Source organism: Antennarius striatus, chromosome 21, assembly GCF_040054535.1.
Source record: "Antennarius striatus isolate MH-2024 chromosome 21, ASM4005453v1, whole genome shotgun sequence".
NCBI lineage: Eukaryota > Metazoa > Chordata > Actinopteri > Lophiiformes > Antennariidae > Antennarius > Antennarius striatus.
In genome coordinates, this window is record NC_090796.1 from 97003 (window position 1) to 119091 (window position 22089).

Here is a 22089-nt window from a genome sequence, read left to right on the forward strand (position 1 = left end):
GCTGAGATGGAAGAGTTACTGGTCTGCACAGAGTCCTGACCTCTACTGGGTGGAACACCTTGAGGATGAATTAGCATGGAGACTTCAAGCCAGGCTTCCTCATCCAATAATGTGTGACCTCACAAATGCTCTGCTGGAAGAACGGTCAAAAATTCCCACAAACACACTCCTAAACCTTGTGGAATGTCATTCCAAAAGAGTTGAAGCTGTCAGAGCTTTAAGAGTGGACTGACATGACATTTATTCCTGTGTTTTAACGATGGGAATACCACTCAAGTTCATTTGCATGTGAAGGCAGGTAAGTAAATCTGGTGTTTCCATGTCTTCAGTACTACAAATATTGAGCTATAGCCGCTCAAATACTCCAGCATTCGTGTCAAGAGCACAAATGAGCAACCAGCGGGTCATTTTGTGTGGAAAAGGTCACTGGGTTTTCCTGGTTTATACGAACATAGGTTAACTGGGCTTGCACTAGGAGCTAGTGTGACTAAGCCACTGTGGCTCAGTGTAAAATAATTGGGTAAGCCACAAAAAGCCACATTCTGTGTCCAAGACAGCGGCTTGCTGTAATAGCAAGAGAAACTTACAAGTAAACATTGAGTAATATTTTGTATGACTATCTTCATATAGTGAACAGAAGTTTTCAATTGTTGGGGGGTGTAAAACCACACTTGTCATAGGAGTGTGTGGGAGGGATACCCCCCATGGGGGATCGGGGCCCCCCCCGGGAAATTTTTTAGAAAATGGGGTTGTTTTCCTGCATTCTGAGGGGCAAAATCTTGTGTTCAGTTTACCTACAAAAACCCCCTAAAGCCAGCAGCTGAAGCTGAACTCTCTTTATTTCTGTCCTACTTGATGCAGGAATGAATGTGAGATTCAACCATTGAAAACTTCATTCACTCTGAAGATACAGTCAGACTAAATATTACTCAGTGTTTACTGGTAGTTTACTGAGACTAGAAGACATTTGAACTTTGACCCCCACCAACACCATTGGTATGTCATAGTTTAGTTTAGTTTATTTATTTTAATTCAATAACATGATTTTTCATTTCAATTTAAAAAGACATATAAAACATCAAGCGAGGTGAAAACACATTTACATCATCGCTGGTTATTCCTGCTGGTCAGAGGGAACAAAAGTCTAAGACTACAAACAAGTATTGATAATATCTTTCATTGACCTTCTGATCGATCTGTCTCCACTCTCCCCCCCCCCTCTCAGCATTCACCATTTGTTTATTAATGAGGACTTTAACACAAACTCTACTAGAAAACACTGGATTCTTTTGATCGATGGTCCTCTCCTTGTCTTACACCAATTCGCGGGTTCAGCTTGTAAAAAAACAATATTTTGTTTTTCATTGGACGAGAGGAGGTCATGACCCCAGTGCATATTTAATGATCGGGAGCTTTCGGGTCACTTTGGCTATTTCCGTCAGCATTCGGAGCCAGCGGAAATGGCGGCGCTGGTGAGAGAAAAAGTATTAAGTTTTACCCATTTTTCCGTAAAAATAAGAACTGTGGCTACACAGTCTAAAAACCTTGTAGCCAATCTGGAATTTACTTCGCCTATGGCGAAGTGGCGAATGGCTAGATCAAGCCCAGGTTAAGCTGTTTCTGAATGATCCTGCAGAATGGAAAACATTTCCTCCTTGACAAAGCGGTCCAGACCCCCATTTTGTTTGGATAAAAGAAATTTCAGGGATCTAGGTAATCTCCTTTTATTTTATGTTCCTCCAATATGATAGGAAAGTCTGACCAACTCATGTTTGTCAATATGTAACACGAAAAAAGAAAAGCAAAGGCTCAGGTTTGTGATGATATCGGGCTCTAGTCCCACATTATCTATCAACAAATGATTATTTATTACTTTTAATCACAATGTTAACAACTGTGGTAACATTTTAAGCTCTGCAACCCCTCTATCATTCATAACTTTAAATAATCATTGAATTAAAATAGAAGCCCTGTTTAAACTGATTAAATTGTATGGACGCTCATAAAAAAAAATCATGTCACTGACAGTCTTTGAATGATTAAAACACTTCCAGCAGAGACTGTAGACTGCACAGAACAAGCACTTACAAATGGTGACACATATGTATGTCACAAGACGGAATCTTCAGTGCCATCCATTCATTTATGGCAGCACTACTGTCACTCGAGTCAGGCTGGGTAATGTTAACCACAGGACCTGAGCTTTACACCTGACTCAAGAAAGAAAGAGTGTTTTACAAATGAACACTATGAGAACTGCAGTGAACCCCCCCCCCGGAACAAACCAATGAGGTGCATCAGCATCAGACTGAACTACCCTCTGAAGCCTTGAGAACAAACACGGCATCATCAAGAACATAGTAATCATTGTACATGTCGCCTTCACAGAGATACGGCAGCCGGGTCACCGCCTCCACCTCAAACCCCGCCTTCTGGAAAACCTCATTGGACAGGACGGTCACTTGCTCCTCCCATGTTTTCCCCTTTACTTTCAGGTATTCTTTGGGACGCTGCCATCGACCTCCTGAGAAAAAGACAGAAGATGGCATGTACAGGATGTAAGATACACCGTATGTGTACACTGTGTACAGATACACTGTGTACAGATACACTGTATACAGATACACTGTGTACAGATAAACTGGGTATAGATACACAGTGTATCTATACACTGGGTATAGATACACTGGGTATAGATACACTGGGTATAGATACACTGTGTACAGATACACAGTGTATCTACACCCAGTGTATCTATACACTGTATAGATACACTGTGTATAGATACACTGTGTATTGATATAGATACACAGTGTATCTATAGTGCTCAAATATACACAAGGGGCGGGTCACACTGGTTCACCACTGACCCACTTCCACGTAGGGCTGGAAGGGCAGCACGGCTGCCAGCAGGAGCCTCCCCGTGTCGGGAACCAGCGAGCTCCTGATGTCCCCCAGCAGACGGAGGGGGTCGTCACAGCGGTCCAGCAGGTTCAGACAGCTCACAACATCATACTGGAAACCAGTCTGCTGCCACTCATCTGCGCTCAGAACCCTGAGAACGACAAAACAGCATTATGGGATGTTACTTCCAGTGGGTGAGAAAATCTCTTTGTTTTGTACATTGTAAAAAAAATGATTTTATCAGTGAGTAATCCTGAGTGTTGTTACAGAATGTGTTCATTTATTATTTCTACTAACTGCTCATTTAGTGACTGTAAATCAAACTCAATGCTTCCTGCAAATATGAAGAACAGATAACCGGGAATCAGCTAGATTATACCAGTGGAACAGGAATCAGCCAGATTATACCAGTGGAACAAGAAACAGACAGATTATACCAGTGGAACAGGAATCAGCCAGATTATACCAGTGGAACAAGAAACAGACAGATTATACCAGTGGAACAGGAATCAGCCAGATTATACCAGTGGAACAAGAAACAGACAGATTATACCAGTGGAACAGGAATCAGCCAGATTATACCAGTGGAACAGGAATCAGACAGATTATACCAGTGGAACAGGAATCAGCCAGATTATACCAGTGGAACAAGAATCAAACAGATTATACCAGTGGAACGGGAATCAACCAGAATATACCAGTAGAACGAGAATCAGACAGATTATACCAGTGGAACAGGAATCAGACAGATTATACCAGTGGAACAAGAATCAAACAGATTATACCAGTGGAATGGGAATCAACCAGAATATACCAGTAGAACGAGAATCAGACAGATTATACCAGTGGAACAGGAATCAGACAGATTATACCAGTGGAACAAGAATCAAACAGATTATACCAGTGGAACGGGAATCAACCAGAATATACCAGTAGAACGAGAATCAGACAGATTATACCAGTGAAAAAGGAAACCGCTAGAATATACCAGTGGAACAAGAATCAGACAGATTATACCAGTGGAACGGGAATCAGACAGATTATACCAGTGGAACGGGAATCAGACAGATTATACCAGTGTAACGGGAATCAACCAGATTATACCAGTGGAACAAGAAACAGACAGATTATACCAGTGGAACAGGAATCAACCAGATTATACCAGTGGAACAAGAATCAAACAGATTATACCAGTGGAACGGGAATCAACCAGAATATACCAGTAGAACGAGAATCAGACAGATTATACCAGTGGAACAGGAATCAGACAGATTATACCAGTGGAACAAGAATCAAACAGATTATACCAGTGGAACGGGAATCAACCAGAATATACCAGTAGAATGAGAATCAGACAGATTATACCAGTGAAAAAGGAAACCGCTAGAATATACCAGTGGAACAAGAATCAGACAGATTATACCAGTGGAACGGGAATCAGACAGATTATACCAGTGAAAAAGGAAACCGCTAGAATATACCAGTGGAACAAGAATCAGACAGATTATACCAGTGGAACGGGAATCAGACAGATTATACCAGTGGAACGGGAATCAGACAGATTATACCAATGTAACGGGAATCAACCAGATTATACCAGTGGAACAAGAAACAGACAGATTATACCTGTGGAACGGGAATCAACCAGATTATACCGATGATTACCCATTTCTTCCTGTATGACATTATTAACGAACTGTATTTTATTCATCCTCCAATGAAGTCATGGTTCTGTCAGATTAGTCAAAAGATGATCTTTATTTTCTCCAAGAATCACTGAAAGGTGACCGGGTGTGTCCTGTGTGTCCAACAATGATCTGAACATGAAAGAACCAGCCCATAAACATCTTTAAACTAAAACTGAACTCAATAACACAACAGAAATCTGACACAAAGCTTTAGTTGCGAACAAAGGCTTCAGTAGAGCGCTGCTGCATGATCATCTCTATAAATGGTTATTTGGTTATTTCTTGGTTATTTCTCAAAACCAAGATTAAGTGCAACAGTGAAGTATACAGTCCATGAATGTAGTGCTACTGCAGTGCAAATCTGGATCGATCAGTTATTTTTGTATAATAACTTATTAAGTCATCCTGTCCATCCTGTCTTTATTATTACACGGCACACACAGATTACACAGTATCTAGTGAAAACATTTTGAATGTAAATCTAAATTGCTCAGGTGCTGCACCTCCAGACTGAACGAGTGTCTCGTCTGTTCAGGTTTGTTCAGCGGGTCTGACCGGACCTGAAGAAAAGTCTAGAGAAAGCATCGCACGATAAACACACAAATGGTGCCATGCCTGAAAAAAGGCTTTCAAACAAGGGAGAACATTAATGGCCTGTCTCTTTTGTGACGGTTCCCTGTATATTATATTATATTTATATTATATAATATTATGGTATGGTATGTATGGGTAGAAAGCTAGTATTGGGCGGTCTTTGGTAGTATATGTAATTTAAGAATTACTTTGGTTAGGGTTGGTTTGGTTATGTTGTATTTGAATATAATTTCTGGTCTCCCCGTTTCCTTTAGTTGACTGGGGAGCAGAGCACTTGATGACGCCAATCAGCCAAGTGTCGGCACCTGGGCCCTGTGCCGACGCCCTATATAAAAGCCTGCTTCCCCAGTCCCTGAGGAAGGAGTTCTGTTCAGTTTGGTTTTCTCTAGCTTTGGTTCGGCACCGCTCCCTCATGCACCTTTTTCCAACATTTGGGTTAATACACTCAACATGCACCCACATAGAGTACATTCCACTCATGCATGCACACAATACACCACTGATTATTGACTTCCACACCTCATCTGTTTGTTTTGCTTTGATTAATTTGTTTGATTCATTCTTTTTGGCATGTTTAATAAATTAATTTACTATTTGTGCACTGTGTCTCCCCTGTTTTGTTTGTTGTGTCTTGGCACCCCTAGACCAAGGTATAACACTTGGGGATTCCAGTTCAGATGCTGTTCAACATGTAACACACATGTTTGTGTTGTACCTACTGATTCATTCATTATCATGACAAAACAGGCTTTGAAATCAACCATCCTGAAATCACCTTACACAAATATAATACACACAGATGAACGAAGCCAGGTGGTATTTTCTTAAGAGGAATTAATATATCAGTGTTGTGACTGAATGGATATTCATGGTTTTGTTTTCTTCTTGCAAGAAATCGAAACGGTCACAAACAGACAGTTTAGAGCTTCTGGAATTGAAGGGGATGAGCGTTAAAGCACCATTGTCGTCACTCGTGTCACTGATGTGTCGATGTATTATTTTAATTATTATTGGCAGATTAACTCAACAAAACAACAAATGCATGATTCAAACTCAACTGTGACGTTCTACTCACGTGTAATTTCTCCTCTGAAGATGCCACTTCATGGGCAATGAGATCTCAGTGGCATAGACCTCTCTGAAATGGGCTCCCATCACTTCTGTGACCCCCCCATCCCCTGCTCCGAGGTCCAGGAGCCTCTCAGCCGTCCAATCAGGTTGGATTCTGAGCAGACGTTGGAACTGCTCCGAGGAAAACACAAACATAGAGCCTCGACCGAGAAACCTGAGACAGGCAGCTCATCAGAGGAGGACACGAGACAGGTGAAGCACCAGCAGGTGTGTCGCACCACTCACCCGTTGATGGACGTGCGAGACACCAGAGGACTGAGGACGGTTGCAACAAAAGAATGGTAGAGCTGAGTGAACAACCAGGTGGACTTCTCCACGCTCTGCTTCAGGAAATCCTGGGTGTCTGAGTCCAGGTGGCTCTGGATGAACAGAGGCTGCACCGACTCTCCCAGCAGGTCAGGAGAGCAGCGGTACCACTAGAACCCCAGCAGAACATTAGTTACTTCAACGGTACCACTAGAACCCCAGCAGAACCCCAGCAGAACATTAAAGTTACTTCAACGGTACCACTAGAACCCCAGCAGAACCCCAGCAGAACGTCAGAGAAAGGAACCTTCTAGAGGGGGAAATTGATGAGCTGACATGTCTTTGGACATTGAGGTCTAGTTGCTATTTTTTCACTCATCTCTTTGGATTACAATAATCTGGATGAAAGGGAACATATAGAGATAAATCAAACTAATAATGATACCAATGTAGTAAAAAATGCAGTGAAAATTCCACAGTTTGAGCTTGTAATGAGGAATGAACTCCTGTGATTGGGTGGTACTGCGTCTCACTGCAGATAATAGAGGGGAGTGAGTGGGTTTGTGTTCTGACTGACGGCTGGGTCTAATTCCAGTGATCTTTACATAGACGACCTTAAACCAGATTCCATTTAAAATGAGACAACGAGCCTCTGATCGGACTCAGCCTGGTCTGCACCAGCTGATTGTCTTCATGACTGTAAAACACTTTAACATCTTAATAAATGAAATTGTTCTTCATTGACTTGTGACTAATTCCCACCTCCTGTGTGTCAGTGGTGTCTCTGTCAGTCACCATGTTCACCAGCAGAACCCGGGCCACGGGGCTCCGGACACACCGGCCCCTCAGCATCCTCCTGACGGACAGCAGGACGGACACGTAGCCCAGGAGCCAGGCGGCCAACAGCAGGGCCCTCAGCTGGGGGGGGAAGGGGGGGCACAGAATAATAATAATAATAATAACAGCAGGGCCCTCAGCTGGGGGGGGAAGGGGGGGCACAGAATAATAATAATAATAATAATAACAGCAGGGCCCTCAGCTGGGGGGGGAGGGGGGGGCACAGAATAATAATAATAATAATAATAATAATAATAATAACAGCAGGGCCCTCAGCTGGGGGGGAAGGGGGGGGGCACAGAATAATAATAATAATAATAATAACAGCAGGGCCCTCAGCTGGGGGGAGGGGGGGTACAGAATAATAATAATAATAATAATAATAATAATAATAATAATAATAACAGCAGGGCCCTCAGCTGGGGGGCGGGGGGCATAATAATAATAATAATAATAATAATAATAATAACAGCAGCGCCCTCAGCTGGGGGGCGGGGGGCATTATAATAATAATAATAATAATAATAATAATAATAATAATAACAGCAGCGCCCTCAGCTGGGGGGCGGGGGGCATTATAATAATAATAATAATAATAATAATAATAATAGCAGGGCCCTCAGCTGGGGGGGGAAGGGGGGGCACAGAATAATAATAATAATAATAATAATAATAACAGCAGCGCCCTCAGCTGGGGGGGCATTATAATAACAATAACAATAATAACTAAAGGACAGTCCTGACACACACACGGTCCCGGTGCTGTCGGTGAATTAAATACTGTAAATGTGACCATAGAGAGGCGGAGGGCAGACAATTGTAAAGCAGCACGTCAGACCCAAACAACAAACAAACAAACAACAAACAAACAACAAACCCGAACCCACACACCTGCGGTGTTCTGAACGAAGCCAGCTGTTATTGATTCTCTTATGATCCCCACGGATCCATCGTGTTTCTGTCTGATCAGCCTTTAGCTGCGTGTTTTCCGCCCATTTTAACAACACACACTTCCGCATTGCTCATTTCCGCATTGCTCACTTCCGCATTGCTCACTTCCTGTACCAACCAACGTGTCCGGAAGTGATGAAAGAACCAGCCCATAAACGCCAGTGCACCGCGGAGCCACACAAAGACACACACACTCACTCCTACGGCAATTTGGACCGGCCAATCAACCTGAGGTGCTTTTGGAGGGGGGAGGAAGCCGGAGAACCCGGAGAGAACCCCCCCAGACACGGGGAGAGCGTGAGAACTCCGCTCCGGGACTCGAACCCGCATCCGCCGTGTTGTGAGGCGGCAGCGCTAACCACTGCGCCACCGCGCCGCCCTGAGCTTTTTGTTTAATAAAAACAGATTGAAATAAGGCGATATGATGACCTGTGAGCAGGATAAACTGTGTTTTGTAAAGTGCGTCTGTGATGAAACTCAGCGATTTCCTATTTTAAGAACGGTATGTGTATATATATGTATATATATGTATGTGTATATATATATATATATATATATATATATATATATATATATATATATATATATATATATATATATATATATAAATATAGCATTACGACAGCGTCAGTTTAACAGTGTCCAACATCAGGAGATCAATAACCAGCTTTCACACCTGCAACTGTTTCTCTGGGATTCATTTCAAATGTGAAGAATTTACATTTACAATTTTAAGAACGGTATGTGTATATATATGTATATATATGTATGTGTATATATATATATATGTATATATATGTATGTGTGTATATATATATATATATATATATATATATATATATATATATATATATATATATATATATATATATATATATATAAAATATAGCAATTTACTTTATAGCAATTTACTTTACAATTCACATTTCTCTGGGATTCATTTCAAATGTGAAGAATTTACCCTCTCCAAGGAACCATCACCTTACCGTGGTGGAGAGGTTTGTGTGCCCTAAGGATCCTGGGAGCTATGTTGTCGGGAGTCTTGTACTCCTGGTAGGGTCACCCAAGGCAAACAGGTCTCAGGTGAAGGGCCAGACAAAGAATGGTTCAAATATCCCATGAAAAACGGAAAAGGGAAAACTGTGACCCTGCCCGGAGGAAGCCCGGGGCCCACGTCTGGAGCCAGGCCTGGACGGAGGGCCCGTCAGCGAGCGCCTGGTGGCCGGGTCTGCCACGGGGCCCGGCCGGGCTTAGCCCGAAAAGGCAACGTGGATTCTTCCCACCCCTGTGGACCCACCACCCGCAGGGCAGACCGATGGGGTCGGGTGCGCTGCCATATGGGTGGCAGTGACGACAGGGGGTCACGACGGACCAGACCCGGGCGGCAGAAGTTGGCTTTGGGGACGTGGAATGTCACCTCACTGGCGGGGAAGGAGCCGGAACTTGTGTTGGAGGTGGAGCGCTACCAGTTGGATCTGGTGGGGCTTACCTCCACGCATAGCCTCGGTTCTGGATCCAAACTCCTGGATAGGGGTTGGACCTTGTTTTACTCCGGAGTTGCGTCAGGCGTGAGGCGCAGGGCGGGTGTGGGGATACTCACAAGCCCCCGGCTGAGCGCCGCTGTGTTGGAGTTTACCCCGGTGGATGAGAGGGTCGCTTCCCTACGCCTTAAGGCTGTGGGGGGGAAAACTCTGACTGTTATTTGTGCATATGCACCAAATATCAGTTCAGAGTATTCGGCCTTCTTGGGGTCCCTGAATGGGGTCCTTGAAGGGATCCCTGCAGGGGACTCCATTGTTCTCCTGGGGGACTTCAACGCACACGTCGGCAATGATGGAGACACTTGGAGGGGCGTGATTGGGAGGAATGGCCTCCCTGATCTGAACCCGAGCGGTGTTGTGTTGTTGGACTTCTGTGCTAGTCACGGATTGTTCATAACTAACACCATGTTCGAACACAAGGATGCTCATAAGTGTACCTGGTACCAGAGCACCCTGGGTCGGAGGTCAATGATTGATCTTGTGATCGTATCATCTGATCTTCGACCGTGTGTTTTGGACACTCGGGTGAAGAGAGGGGCAGAGCTGTCAACTGATCACCACCTGGTGGTGAGTTGGGTCCGTTGGCGGAGGAAACCTTTGGATAGACCTGGTAAGCCCAAACGAGTAGTGCGGGTGAACTGGGAACGTCTGGAGGAGGACTCTGTCCGTGAGGCCTTCAATTCACACCTCCGAAGGAGCTTCTCGTGCATCCCTGTGGAGGCTGGGGGCATTGAACCTGAATGGTCGATGTTCAAAGCTTCCATTGCTGAAGCTGCAGCTGAGAGCTGTGGTCTCAAGGTCTTGGGTGCCTCAAGGGGCGGTAACCCTCGAACACCGTGGTGGACCCCGGTGGTCAGGGAAGCCGTCCGACTAAAGAAGGAGGCCTTCAGGGGCATGTTGTCCCTGGGGACTCCTGAAGCAGTTGCAGGGTACCGACAGGCCAAAAGGACTGCAGCCTCGGCTGTGATGGAGGCAAAACAGAGGGTGTGGGAGGAGTTCGGAGAGGCCATGGAGAAGGACTATCGGACGGCACCAAAGTTGTTCTGGAGGACTGTCCGACACCTCAGGAGGGGGAAACGGGGAACCATCCAAGCTGTATACAGCAAAGATGGGACACTGTTGACCTCGACTGAGGAGGTTGTCGGTCGGTGGAAGGAACACTTTGAGGAACTCCTGAATCCAACTACCCCAACTGACCCGTCCTCTGTTGCAGAGGCAGAGCTGGAGGATGATGGGGGATCAGAGTCAATCTCTCGGGGCGAAGTCACCGAGGTAGTTAAACAACTGCACGGTGGCAAAGCCCCGGGTATTGATGAGATTCGCCCGGAAATGCTGAAGGCTCTGGGTGTTGAGGGGCTGTCGTGGATGACACGCCTCTTTAACATTGCGTGGAAATCTGGGACAGTGCCGAAAGAGTGGCAGACTGGGGTGGTGGTTCCTCTTTTTAAAAAGGGGGACCAGAGGGTGTGTGCCAATTACAGGGGCATCACACTCCTCAGCCTCCCTGGGAAAGTTTACTCCAAGGTGCTGGAAAGGAGGGTCCGGCCGATTGTCGAGCCTCAGATTGAGGAGGAACAATGTGGGTTCCGTCCTGGTCGTGGAACAACGGACCAGCTTTTTACTCTCACAGGGATCCTAGAGGGGGCTTGGGAGTATGCCCATCCAGTCTACATGTGTTTTGTGGACTTGGAGAAGGCATATGATCGTGTCCCCAGGGATATACTGTGGGAAATACTGCGGGAGTATGGAGTGAGGGGGCCTCTTCTCAGGGCCATCCAATCCCTGTACGCCCAAAGTGAGAGCTGCGTTCGGGTTCTCGGCAGTAAGTCGGACTTGTTCCGAGTAGCTGTTGGCCTTCGCCAGGGCTGCGCTTTATCACCAATTCTGTTTGTGATTTTCATGGACAGGATATCGAGGCGTAGTCGTGGTGAGGAGGCTTTACAGTTTGGTGGCCTGAGGATTGCATCACTGCTTTTTGCAGATGATGTGGTCCTGTTTGCGTAATCAGCCTGTGACCTGCAGCGCTCACTGGTCCGGTTTGCAGCCGAGTGTGAAGCGGCGGGGATGAGGATTAGCACCTCCAAATCTGAGGCCATGGTCCTCAGCAGGAAACCGGTGGAATGCCTTCTCCAAGTGGGGAATGAGGTCCTTTCACAAGTGAAGGAGTTTAAGTATCTTGGGGTCCTGTTCACGAGTGAGGGAACAATGGAGCGTGAGATTGGACGGAGAATTGGGGCAGCAGGAGCGGTATTGCAGTCGCTTTACCGCACTGTTGTCACAAAGAGGGAGCTAAGCCGAGAGGCAAAGCTCTCCATCTACCGTTCAATCTTCGTTCCTACCCTCACCTATGGTCATGAGCGATGGGTCATGACCGAAAGAACGAGATCACGGATACAAGCGGCTGAAATGGGCTTTCTCAGGCGGATAGCTGGTGTCTCCCTTAGAGATAAGGTGAGAAACACTGCTGTTCGCGAGGAGCTCAGAGTAGAGCCGCTGCTCCTTCGCGTGGAAAGGAGTCAGTTGAGGTGGTTTGGGCATCTGGTGCGGATGCCTCTGGGACGCCTCCCTAGGGAGGTGTTTCTGGCACGTCCAGCTGGGAGGAGACCTCGGGGCAGACCCAGGACCAGGTGGAGGGATTATATCTCAACACTGGCCTGGGAACGCCTTGGGATCCCCCAGTCAGAGCTGGTGGATGTGGCCCGGGAAAGGGAAGTTTGGGGCTCCCTGTTGAAGCTGCTGCCCCCGCGACCCGATTCCGGATAAGCGGTGGGAGATGGATGGATGGATGAAGAATTTACAACACTGTCTGTCTGTTGGTGTGTGTCTGTCTTTCTGTTGGTGTCTGTCTGTCTGTTACTTCCTGTTGGTGTGTGTCTGTCTGTTTGTGTGTGTCTGTCTGTTGGTGTGTGTCTGTCTGTTGGTGTGTGTCTGTCTGTTGGTGTGTGTCTGTCTGTTGGTGTGTGTCTGTCTGTTGGTGTGTGTCTGTCTGTTGGTGTGTGTCTGTCTGTTGGTGTGTGTCTGTCTGTTGGTGTGTGTCTGTCTGTCTGTTGGTGTGTGTCTGTCTTTCTGTTGGTGTGTGTCTGTCTTTCTGTTGGTGTGTGTCTGTCTTTCTGTTGGTGTGTGTCTGTCTGTCACTTCCTGTTGTTGTCTGTCTGTCTTGCTGTCTGTTGGTGTCTGTCTGTCTGTCTTGCTGTCTGTTGGTGTGCGTCTGTCTTTCCACCCCAGTGGTAACGTCTGACTGTTAACCAGTGTTTTTGATGGTTCTTGTCATGGTTTGTCTGTTCTTGAACCAGTCTGTTTTTCACTCCACCTCCTCCAGCTTCTATATATCTTCTAGCTTCTATATATCTGAACATTACATTGTTCAACAAATCTGTTAGACCTTCTTTCACATCTGTCTCTGATTGGTCATAACCTTGTCAAACGCAACACTACAGAATGAAGTAGAAATCATTTTGTATGTCCAACTTTGAAATTATTTATTAGTTAAAATATTAATTTTCATATTACCAAAAGGTTTAAACAAAGCTGTGTCCAAAATAATTTCATTCTGTTGCCTCAGACCTTGTGTAAAATGTGAAAATCTCTACAAGTAACTCTGTGTAGAGTATAAACCTAAAAAAATAAGATTGTGTTTGAATTTAGATGAGAATGTGTTTGACATGTTACTTAAGGTAAGAGTAAAGTTTGAGTTTAATTATTAAAACACCAGGAGGCTTACACATTAGCCCATCAGATGGATTGACATCAGTAGTGAAATGAACGCTGATTTTTTTTGTTCTGTTCCAGAAATAAGTCGTGGCCACCCATAAAGCCCACTATTTATATTGTTAGAATTACTGACACAATGGACAAAACAGACTAATAAGATAATGGATACACATACAGTAGCAGGAGAGCATACACTGGCCTCATTTGTAGATTATATTTTTGTGCATCTTTCAAATACAACATACCTATCACTCCAAGGTTAAGCAGGAAATAGACTAACTGTGTTTTACACACATAGAAAGAAGAGAAAAACTTTGAGCTCCAATAATAACAGGGTTAACCTTCTGTCATAGAACAAAGTAATATCTAGGTTATAATGTGATATACATTGTTGTCTCTCATACTAAAGTATTACTTATTTGTTATTTACTTATCTTTTTTTGTCTCTTCACAGTAAGTATCTACTTACTAGACACTGAATTAATCTGCCATACTGGGACTTATTGCTAGCTACATGATGCTAGTCCTCTCCAGCTAATCTAGAAAAATGCCAGATCAGTTGGTTTGTATGAACCTGAACACAAACATAATGTACTAAAATGTGTGTTCTTCTGATTGTCTGCTGTACCAGCAAAAAGGAGTGGAATATGACATAAAAATCAAAATTATCAGTCCCACAATTTTTGGTGGATCATGACTTGGTAAATGGAGCGTGAGATTGGACGGAGAATTGGGGCAGCAGGAGCGGTATTGCAGTCGCTATACTTCACTGTTGTCACAAAGAGGGAGCTGAGCCGAGAGGCAAAGCTCTCCATCTACCGTTCAATCTTCGTTCCTACCCTCACCTATGGTCATGAGCGATGGGTCATGACCCAAAGAACCAGATCACGGATACAAGCGGCTGAAATGGTCTTTCTCAGGCGGATAGCTGGTGTCTCCCTTAGAGATAAGGTAGAAACACTGCTGTTCACGAGGGGCTCAGAGTAGAGCCGCTGCTCCTTCACGTGGAAAGGAGTCAGTTGAGGTGGTTTGGGCATCTGGTGCGGATGCCTCCGGGACGCCTCCCTAGGGAGGTGTTTCTGGAACGTCCAGCTGGGAGGAGACCTCGGGGCAGACCCAGGACCAGGTGGAGGGATTATAACTCAACACTGGCCTGGGAACGCCTTGGGACCCCCCAGTCAGAGCTGGTGGATGTGGGGGGAAAGGGAAGTTTGGGGCTCCCTGTTGAAGCTGCTGCCCCCGCGACCCGATAAGCGGAGGAAGATGGATGGATGGATGGATGGACTTGGTAAAACAATTTTTGTTTCTTTAAATTATATTTTTTAATCCCACACAAACTTATATTTGACATCTTTCATTTTATCTTTGTAAACTGCATTAAAATACTCTGCCTCCGCTGCTGACAGCTGGTTTTTCCAGTCACCCACGATTCCTGAAACACAAGAGGCAATAAAAATGATTAAACAATTGAATGGATGGATTGTGTAAATCTATCCTCGTTTTATCACCATGATGGTCTTGATGTTTAGAAATACAATATGTGACCTGCTGCACCATGTACAGCAGTAAACAATGTAAACAATGTCATTTCCTGTTTCCATCCTGTTTAACTGAAACACAACTACAGGATTAATTTAAACTCACCTTTCCTGAGAAATTCAGACTTTGTCTGGTCCATGATTTCACGAGGAACTGAAGAATAATTTGACATGCTGTTCTTCTTCATGTTTTTGAACAGACATCGGTTTGCTATCTTCCCCACCACCTCAGTGTCCAGAGATTTCTCCAAGAATTGAGAAATTCTGGACACAGAATCCTTCAGGTCCTGCAACATGGAGAAACACACAGCGCTTTGTATTCCTGCCATGATTTGTCAGATGTTAGTTTGGCAATTTTGAGGGTTAATCTCACCATTTTCATCTCTTCATAGGAGATGTACATGATGTGTTCTTTGTCCTCAGCATTCAGCCAGCTCTTTACATGATCAAACCATGAGCCAAACATAACTAGAAGAATGTAAATATACAGGAAGTCTTTTATCATTTCAGAATCAGAATTAGAGTTTAATCTCTTTCTGCGATGTATATTTCATAAGTAAAATGAAGTAAAAGATGCAAACCACCTTTTCCGTCGAGGAACTTGTGGAGGAAGTCACTTTGGGGGCCTGGGGGCACTGTAAAAGATGCCATCCCATAATAGTGAAAGGCAGATGTGAAGACATCTTTAGGGTTCCTCATGACGTAGATAACCTGCAGTGATAATTTGTGGAACATTGACCATTCAAACCTTTCTTTCTTTAAACACAAGATTGAAATAGGACTTTTTGTTATGGTGTGTATGCATTCGCTGGTCACCTTATTAGGCACACCTCTCCATCTGCTCTTTAACGCAAATTTATTATGAGCAAATCACGTGGTTGCAGCTCATTATACTTAGGCCTGTAGACATGTCACAATCCGCTCCTGGTTTTCCTTTCATCTGCCCAGCTCTACCTGCCTTCCACTTCCACCTCATTGGTGCAACTACCTTCACCTGTGTTTCCTCACCTGATTATCACCTGCCAGTTCAGTACATATACCCTCCCATTTCTCTCAGTCTCTGCCAGATTGTCTTTGTATCATGCAAAGCTCTCTTGCGTTTATCTCCGGACTGCTCCCTCGGTTTCAACCCTGCCTGTGTTCGACCCGTCTTCCTCGTCTCTGCCCCGGTGTTGGACTATTCCTGCTCTGGTCTCAGTCTGTGCTGTACTTGGGTCCAACCTCAGACTGGTTACAAGACATGGTGAAGACGATCTGCTGCAGTTCAAACCCGAGCATCAGAAGGGTGATTTAAGCGACTTGTTTTCGGTGCCACACGGGATTGTCGGAGTATTTGAGGACTGCTGATCTATTAGGATCCTTACACACAACCATTTCTATGGTGTACAGAAAATGTTCCAAAAATATCCACTGAGTGGTGGTTCTGTGGGCGCAAATGTCTGCTTGATGGCAGCAATCGAAGAAGAACCAAACTGGTTTGAACTGATAGAAAGGCAACAGTAACTCAAATAACCAGTCGTTACAACTGCGGTACGCCGAAGAGTATCTCTGAACACACAACACGTGGAAACCTTGAGTCAGATGTTCTCCAGCAGCAGAAGACCATCCCTGGTGACACTCCTGTCAGTTAAGAACAGAAAACTGAGGCTACAACTCACACAGGATCACCAAACTAGGACAATAGAAGATTGGAAAAACGTTGCGAGGTCTTGATGAGTCTCGATTTCTGCTACAAAATCTTTGGATGGATCAACAACATGAAAGCATGGATCCATTCTGCTTGTGTAAATGGTTCTTGGCACAGTTTGGGCCCCTGAGTACCAACTGAGCATGGTTGCAATGCCACCACCTTCCTGTGTCTTGTTTTTGATCAAGTCCACTCATTTATGTCCACAGTGAACCATCTTCTGATTGTTACTTCCATTAGCATAATGCATCATGTCGTAAAGCTCCAATCATCTCAGACTGGTTTTCTGAACATGACAATGAGTTCACTGTATGTAAATGGACACCACTCTCACCAGATCTCTGTCCAATGGAGCAGCTTTGGGATGTGGTGAAACGGGAGATTTGCATCATGGACGTGCAGCCGACAAACTTGCAGCAACTGTCATGGACCAAACTCTCTGAGGAATATCTTGTTGAATCTATGCCATGACGGATTAAGGCAGTTCTGAAGACAAAAGGGGGTCCAACCTGGTAATAGCAAGGTGTACCCAATCCAGTAATTGTAGAGGCTCTGCTTTTGTAAGGTTGAAAACCACGGTGTAGAGTTTTTAGTGTGAAATAAGCAATCGCTCTTTTTTTTTTCGAGAACATTATTGAGAGATACGTTAACAGGGTGACTGGAAAGCATTCATGACGCCCGATCAGAGGGTGGCGCTCTCGCGCTCCTGTGGATCAAGGGAAGTGGCTTCTTCCCAAACTCTAGGTTGCACGAGTCAGTAATTGGCTTGTTGAGACACTAATCCTGTGTGTCTCCTCATTGACCTGCAGGTACAGTAAAAACACTTTGAAACTCTCTGGTTTATGGCCACACAAGTGTAAAGAGTGACAGACGACTGTTCTGTGTTAGGACGACTGATGAATAGAGACTGTTTTGCTGAGTAGTCGGCTGTGCTTTCCTGCCAAGTGCATAAACGCAGTTGACATGATAGTTCACATGCCTTGTGCAGTAAATGTGATGCAGTTAACTTAACTCTGTTTGCAACTTGTTGTGCAATTGTTTATCTGTTATTTTGCACATAATTGCTTGTTTTTTGTTGGTGAGCATTTAAATATTTTTGATGTTATGCAGAAATAAAACTGCTTGTTAAGACGCTGTGTCTCCTCATTGATTCCCAGCCAGTGCACCACCGATTCCCAGTGCTTTTAGCCTGTGATCACATGTGTCGGTCCAGATACCCTATGTCTGGCGTCAGTTACACTTTCATCTGGAACTTGGGCATCACTCACTGGTGTTCACTGGGACAATGCATTAGTGGAGCCGCCTCAATGATAGATGTTTGCTGCTAAAAACGGGGTTTCCCTACTGGAATAAAGAAACAAAGAAACATGGAGAGAGCTAACAGCAATAGTTGTGTATTTGTCGGGAGAAAATTGTCTTTTCAGTATGCTAACAACTCCTGCAGGACACTAGATCTCCAGCAGTCTGCTGCAATACTACTACAACCTCCATGGTCGGCCCGAGCCTGAACAGCTGCTCGTCATTAAAGTTCAGTGTTTATAGATCAATGACATCTCTGAAGCGACACAAGGGAGAGCCAAAATACTATTGTGATCATCCAATGGCTTCTACTCCACAGGTATAAAGAAATGACTGTGCGGTACTCTGGTCTGTTGAGGTCAACCATCTCATTGCCTTGAATGTCTTATTGATCACACACACTACATGACAGACTCACCTTTGGCTTGACTTCAGAGAATGATGTTGGCATCATGTTGTACTGGTAGTGTGTAGCAAACATGCGCGGAGATGGCATCTGTTCAAGGATTAGTTCAGCTGACTGGACCTCCAGCCAGGGAACACGTTGCCAGTTTGGGAGAGTCTCAACAGAAGCTGGATCTCCTCCACTCATGACCAGGGGGACAATCTCCTGCATCCAAGTTGTACCTAGCCACAAGGAAAACAGAGTTTTCTAAGAATGTGAGTATTTTATTTAAATGTTCTTATTACTCCATAGGCCATTGTTATATTGTGCCCCGTTTTTCTGATAAGGTATATACCATTCAATATCTAACTTCAGTTAGGAATCGATCCCTGTTCTACCAGGGTCATCGAACCAACCAACGGGAACAACCAAATCTGTCAACGTTAAAAAAAGTGTAAAAACTAAATCTTGGGATTTTCTCTCAAACACAGCACTTTATGTTTGATTACTCTGTTAATCCCATTGAGTTTCTCAGTTAACTCAACCAGTAGTTACCATCAAATAGCAAAACATTCAGAATTCACCATCAAGCTCTTAATGCTTCCCAGCTGTCACCTAACCTGGTCAACATTGGTTCCTCCATCATTTAGTTCCTACAGGAGGACAACCCCAACAATAATAAAATATAAACCTGTTTTAGCATTAAATAAGAATGTTAATCTGGTCAGAATTTAGGCTCATAGGTTTATTGATTGGTATGGATTTAAAAAAGGTCCTCCTGTTCATTTTGACAAATTGCACCTGACTATATAGTATGTCTACCAGCTCAGCTTGGTTCCTCATGTGACGCTTAAAGAAACTAATCTATATACAGTGATCCCTCGTTCCTCGCAGTTAATACGTTTCAGAATACGTACCTGAATGCACTCATATCTGAGACAAAGTCCAAATACTAGCGTGTCTTGTGACCAGTTCAAAGGTGACAAGTAGGTTCACTATTCTCCTACTGTATAAGCAAAAGTGTAAAGTAAAACTTGAATGCACATAGAAAAAGCTTTCCTTGTTTTTTTAATTACACTACAAAAACGGTTAGGTTTTTAAGGAAGCAGTTGCAAGTAAAAACAAATAAAACACTTCAACACAAAATTTCTCTGGTGAACATAAATTTCTATAATACACTCTTGTCTTTCTTTTCTTCCAGCTTGTCTCACATTAGTTCAGCTTATCAACTTTTATATTAACCAAGCCTCCCTCTGCACACAGTGAAAGTGTCACATTGCAGTGACATCACCTCTGTTATATATTACTAGAGGAACATTTATATATGACGTTCCATAAAAACGAGCCAGTTCTGTGAATAACAGGATTATAAAACAATTAACAACAACACGTGTAACTCAGCTTCATACACCGTAAGGCTTACCAGACTTGGGGTATGTTGCAATGATAATGTCATCAGGGCGAAAACAAAACTCCTCGTAGTACTTCAGGTGGTCTGGAGGGTGCAGACTGGACAGCATGTAGACTCCCTTGTACAGCGTGTAGAGTTCAGCCTCAGTCATAGTGAACAGGAAATGAACCAAACCTCTGGCTGGACTGACTCCTGTACACGCTGTCCACCGACCTGCAGCCAATGAGGAGCCCTCGTTCTGTTTATGCTCTCTCTCTCTCTCTCTCTCTCTCTCTCTCTCTCTCTCTCTCTCTCTCTCTCTCTCTCTCTCTCTCTCTCTCTCTCTCCCATCCCCCCCCCCCCTCTCTCCCCCTGCACAAACACATTTAGCAATCTGTTGTGTAATATAATATTCAGCAGCACAAGTTGGAGCCAGCTGATCACCAGGGAGGATCTCCACACATGTTTACTGTTACATTCTGATCATCTCTTACACCAGGATTTCAGGTTAAGAATAGTTATACTCACTGGTATAGTCAGTCATTCAGTCAGTCAGTCAGTCAGTCAGTCAGTCAGTCAGTCAGTCAGTCAGTCAGTCAGTCAGTCGTGGGCAGTTGAGGCCTGTAAGACCTTCTTGTATTGTAATGCATTTATCTTACATATAAGAAAAATGCATTCATATCTGTGTATACAGTATATACATACTGTATATAACTGATCTACTGCGGTACACCGGCGTTGCGCCGGGAGTTCCCCCCGCCTCACGCCCTATACCAGCTGGGATAGGCTCCAACTCCCTGCAACCCGTGAAGGAACATGAATGAATGAATAAAAATAGAATTTTCAGTGCAAGATATTTAAAATAGCTGATTTTTAAAACATAAACACATTAAACTTTAACTTTTTATATACAGTCTTTTGTGTTGGAAATTTTTTTCCACAAAAATAATATTCAAAACAGTTTAAATTGTGACACAAAATGATTCTGACTTTATCAAATTTTTAATATGAGCATTTGACCTTCGCTTTCAAAATTTCAAAGCAATATTATTAATATTATTAATTAAATTCATTTGTTTTCTTTCTATAGTTTTTAACACACAGGCTTTTAAGGTTATTGGGTCTTAATGCCGCAAAAACGCAACGTCGTTTTTTAGTGAGTTTGAACTTATTTTTATGTTGAAAATACAATAAAATTTCTAATTTGTTCATTTTTGTGTTCTGCGCTTCAAGTATGTTTTTGGGTTTTTTTGGAATTCACAGCTAAATTTTACACAATTATATGTAAAATTATATGGCAAACATCAATTTCCTGTTGTTGTTTTTTGATTCAAATGCACTGGTAATATGTCTTCCAAGGGTCACAACATCAGTTCCAGGTATTTTATATAAATCTAAGCATCATGCGGGAGTTCATTTTACCTCCAGAAAGCAGTACATCCTGGGATGCACTTCAATAAATGTGTGCATCCCAGCATGACGTTTATGCATCCCAAAAGTAATAACAGAATATACAGTAGAAGCTACATGCAAAGATTAAGTTTTGCAAATAGGACAATATAAAATCTAAAAAACTGTTAATTTGAATTTTTTCATTAATTTCATTTAAAAAAAAGTTTTAAATTTTATACATCGTTATAATCCCCGAAAGGAAATTAAGAATGCTGCTCTAGTTTTTGTTAATCACACGCATGCAGTGTGTACAGGCCCCTGTAATACACACACAATGTCATAATGCTGTCATAACTGTTAAAGTTAGCTTCAGCCTGCGCCTCTGCCTCTGCCTGCCTGCCTGTTCGTTACCAGGCTAAGTCGGTAAATTTCCTCCTCCTTTCTGCTCGGCTCCGCAATACTGACAATGAAATTCTTTCTTGTGTTGTTTATTGTGCCTTTGCTTAGGAGATATGGATCAACTTTTTATCGTTGGAGATGTGTACCAGAGGAAGAACATTCTCCACCGGTTGTGCCAAACGCACATACCCCATACCTTGCCTCATGAATCGCATGGACATATGCAGAAACGTTTTCATGCGACTCCTTTAAATTCCTTTGAGTTGCTTCGCCTTTTGTGCCTCACCGTTCTGAAAAGTTGTTTTGTGCTTTCTGAGAATTCTCTTGTTGAGTTTGTAAATATAGTACATTTTAATAATGAATCTCCCTCTAGGGTTACAAAGCAGAGATACTTGA

At 43.7% G+C, this 22089-nt stretch overlaps 2 protein-coding genes across 2 annotated transcripts; both read right to left on the reverse strand.

The window, feature by feature from the left end:
- Positions 1-1009: 1009 nt before the first annotated feature.
- mettl9 (methyltransferase 9, His-X-His N1-histidine) lies at positions 1010-8441 on the reverse strand. Its single transcript, XM_068305318.1, has 6 exons — positions 8292-8441; positions 7326-7481; positions 6543-6733; positions 6262-6471; positions 2871-3055; positions 1010-2524 (listed from the first exon to the last, which is right to left on the reverse strand). Exons 2-6 carry the CDS (start codon positions 7413-7415, stop codon positions 2304-2306), a joined length of 897 nt encoding a protein of 298 aa, XP_068161419.1. The 5' UTR covers positions 7416-7481; positions 8292-8441; the 3' UTR covers positions 1010-2303.
- A 6459-nt stretch (positions 8442-14900) lies between these two features.
- LOC137588528 (sulfotransferase 2B1-like) lies at positions 14901-20119 on the reverse strand. The gene is made up of 6 exons (XM_068305657.1): positions 19936-20119; positions 18546-18754; positions 15726-15852; positions 15515-15609; positions 15248-15428; positions 14901-15035 (listed from the first exon to the last, which is right to left on the reverse strand). The coding sequence occupies exons 1-6, from the start codon at positions 20072-20074 to the stop codon at positions 14926-14928; spliced, it is 861 nt and encodes a 286-aa protein (XP_068161758.1). The 5' UTR covers positions 20075-20119; the 3' UTR covers positions 14901-14925.
- Positions 20120-22089: the final 1970 nt, after the last annotated feature.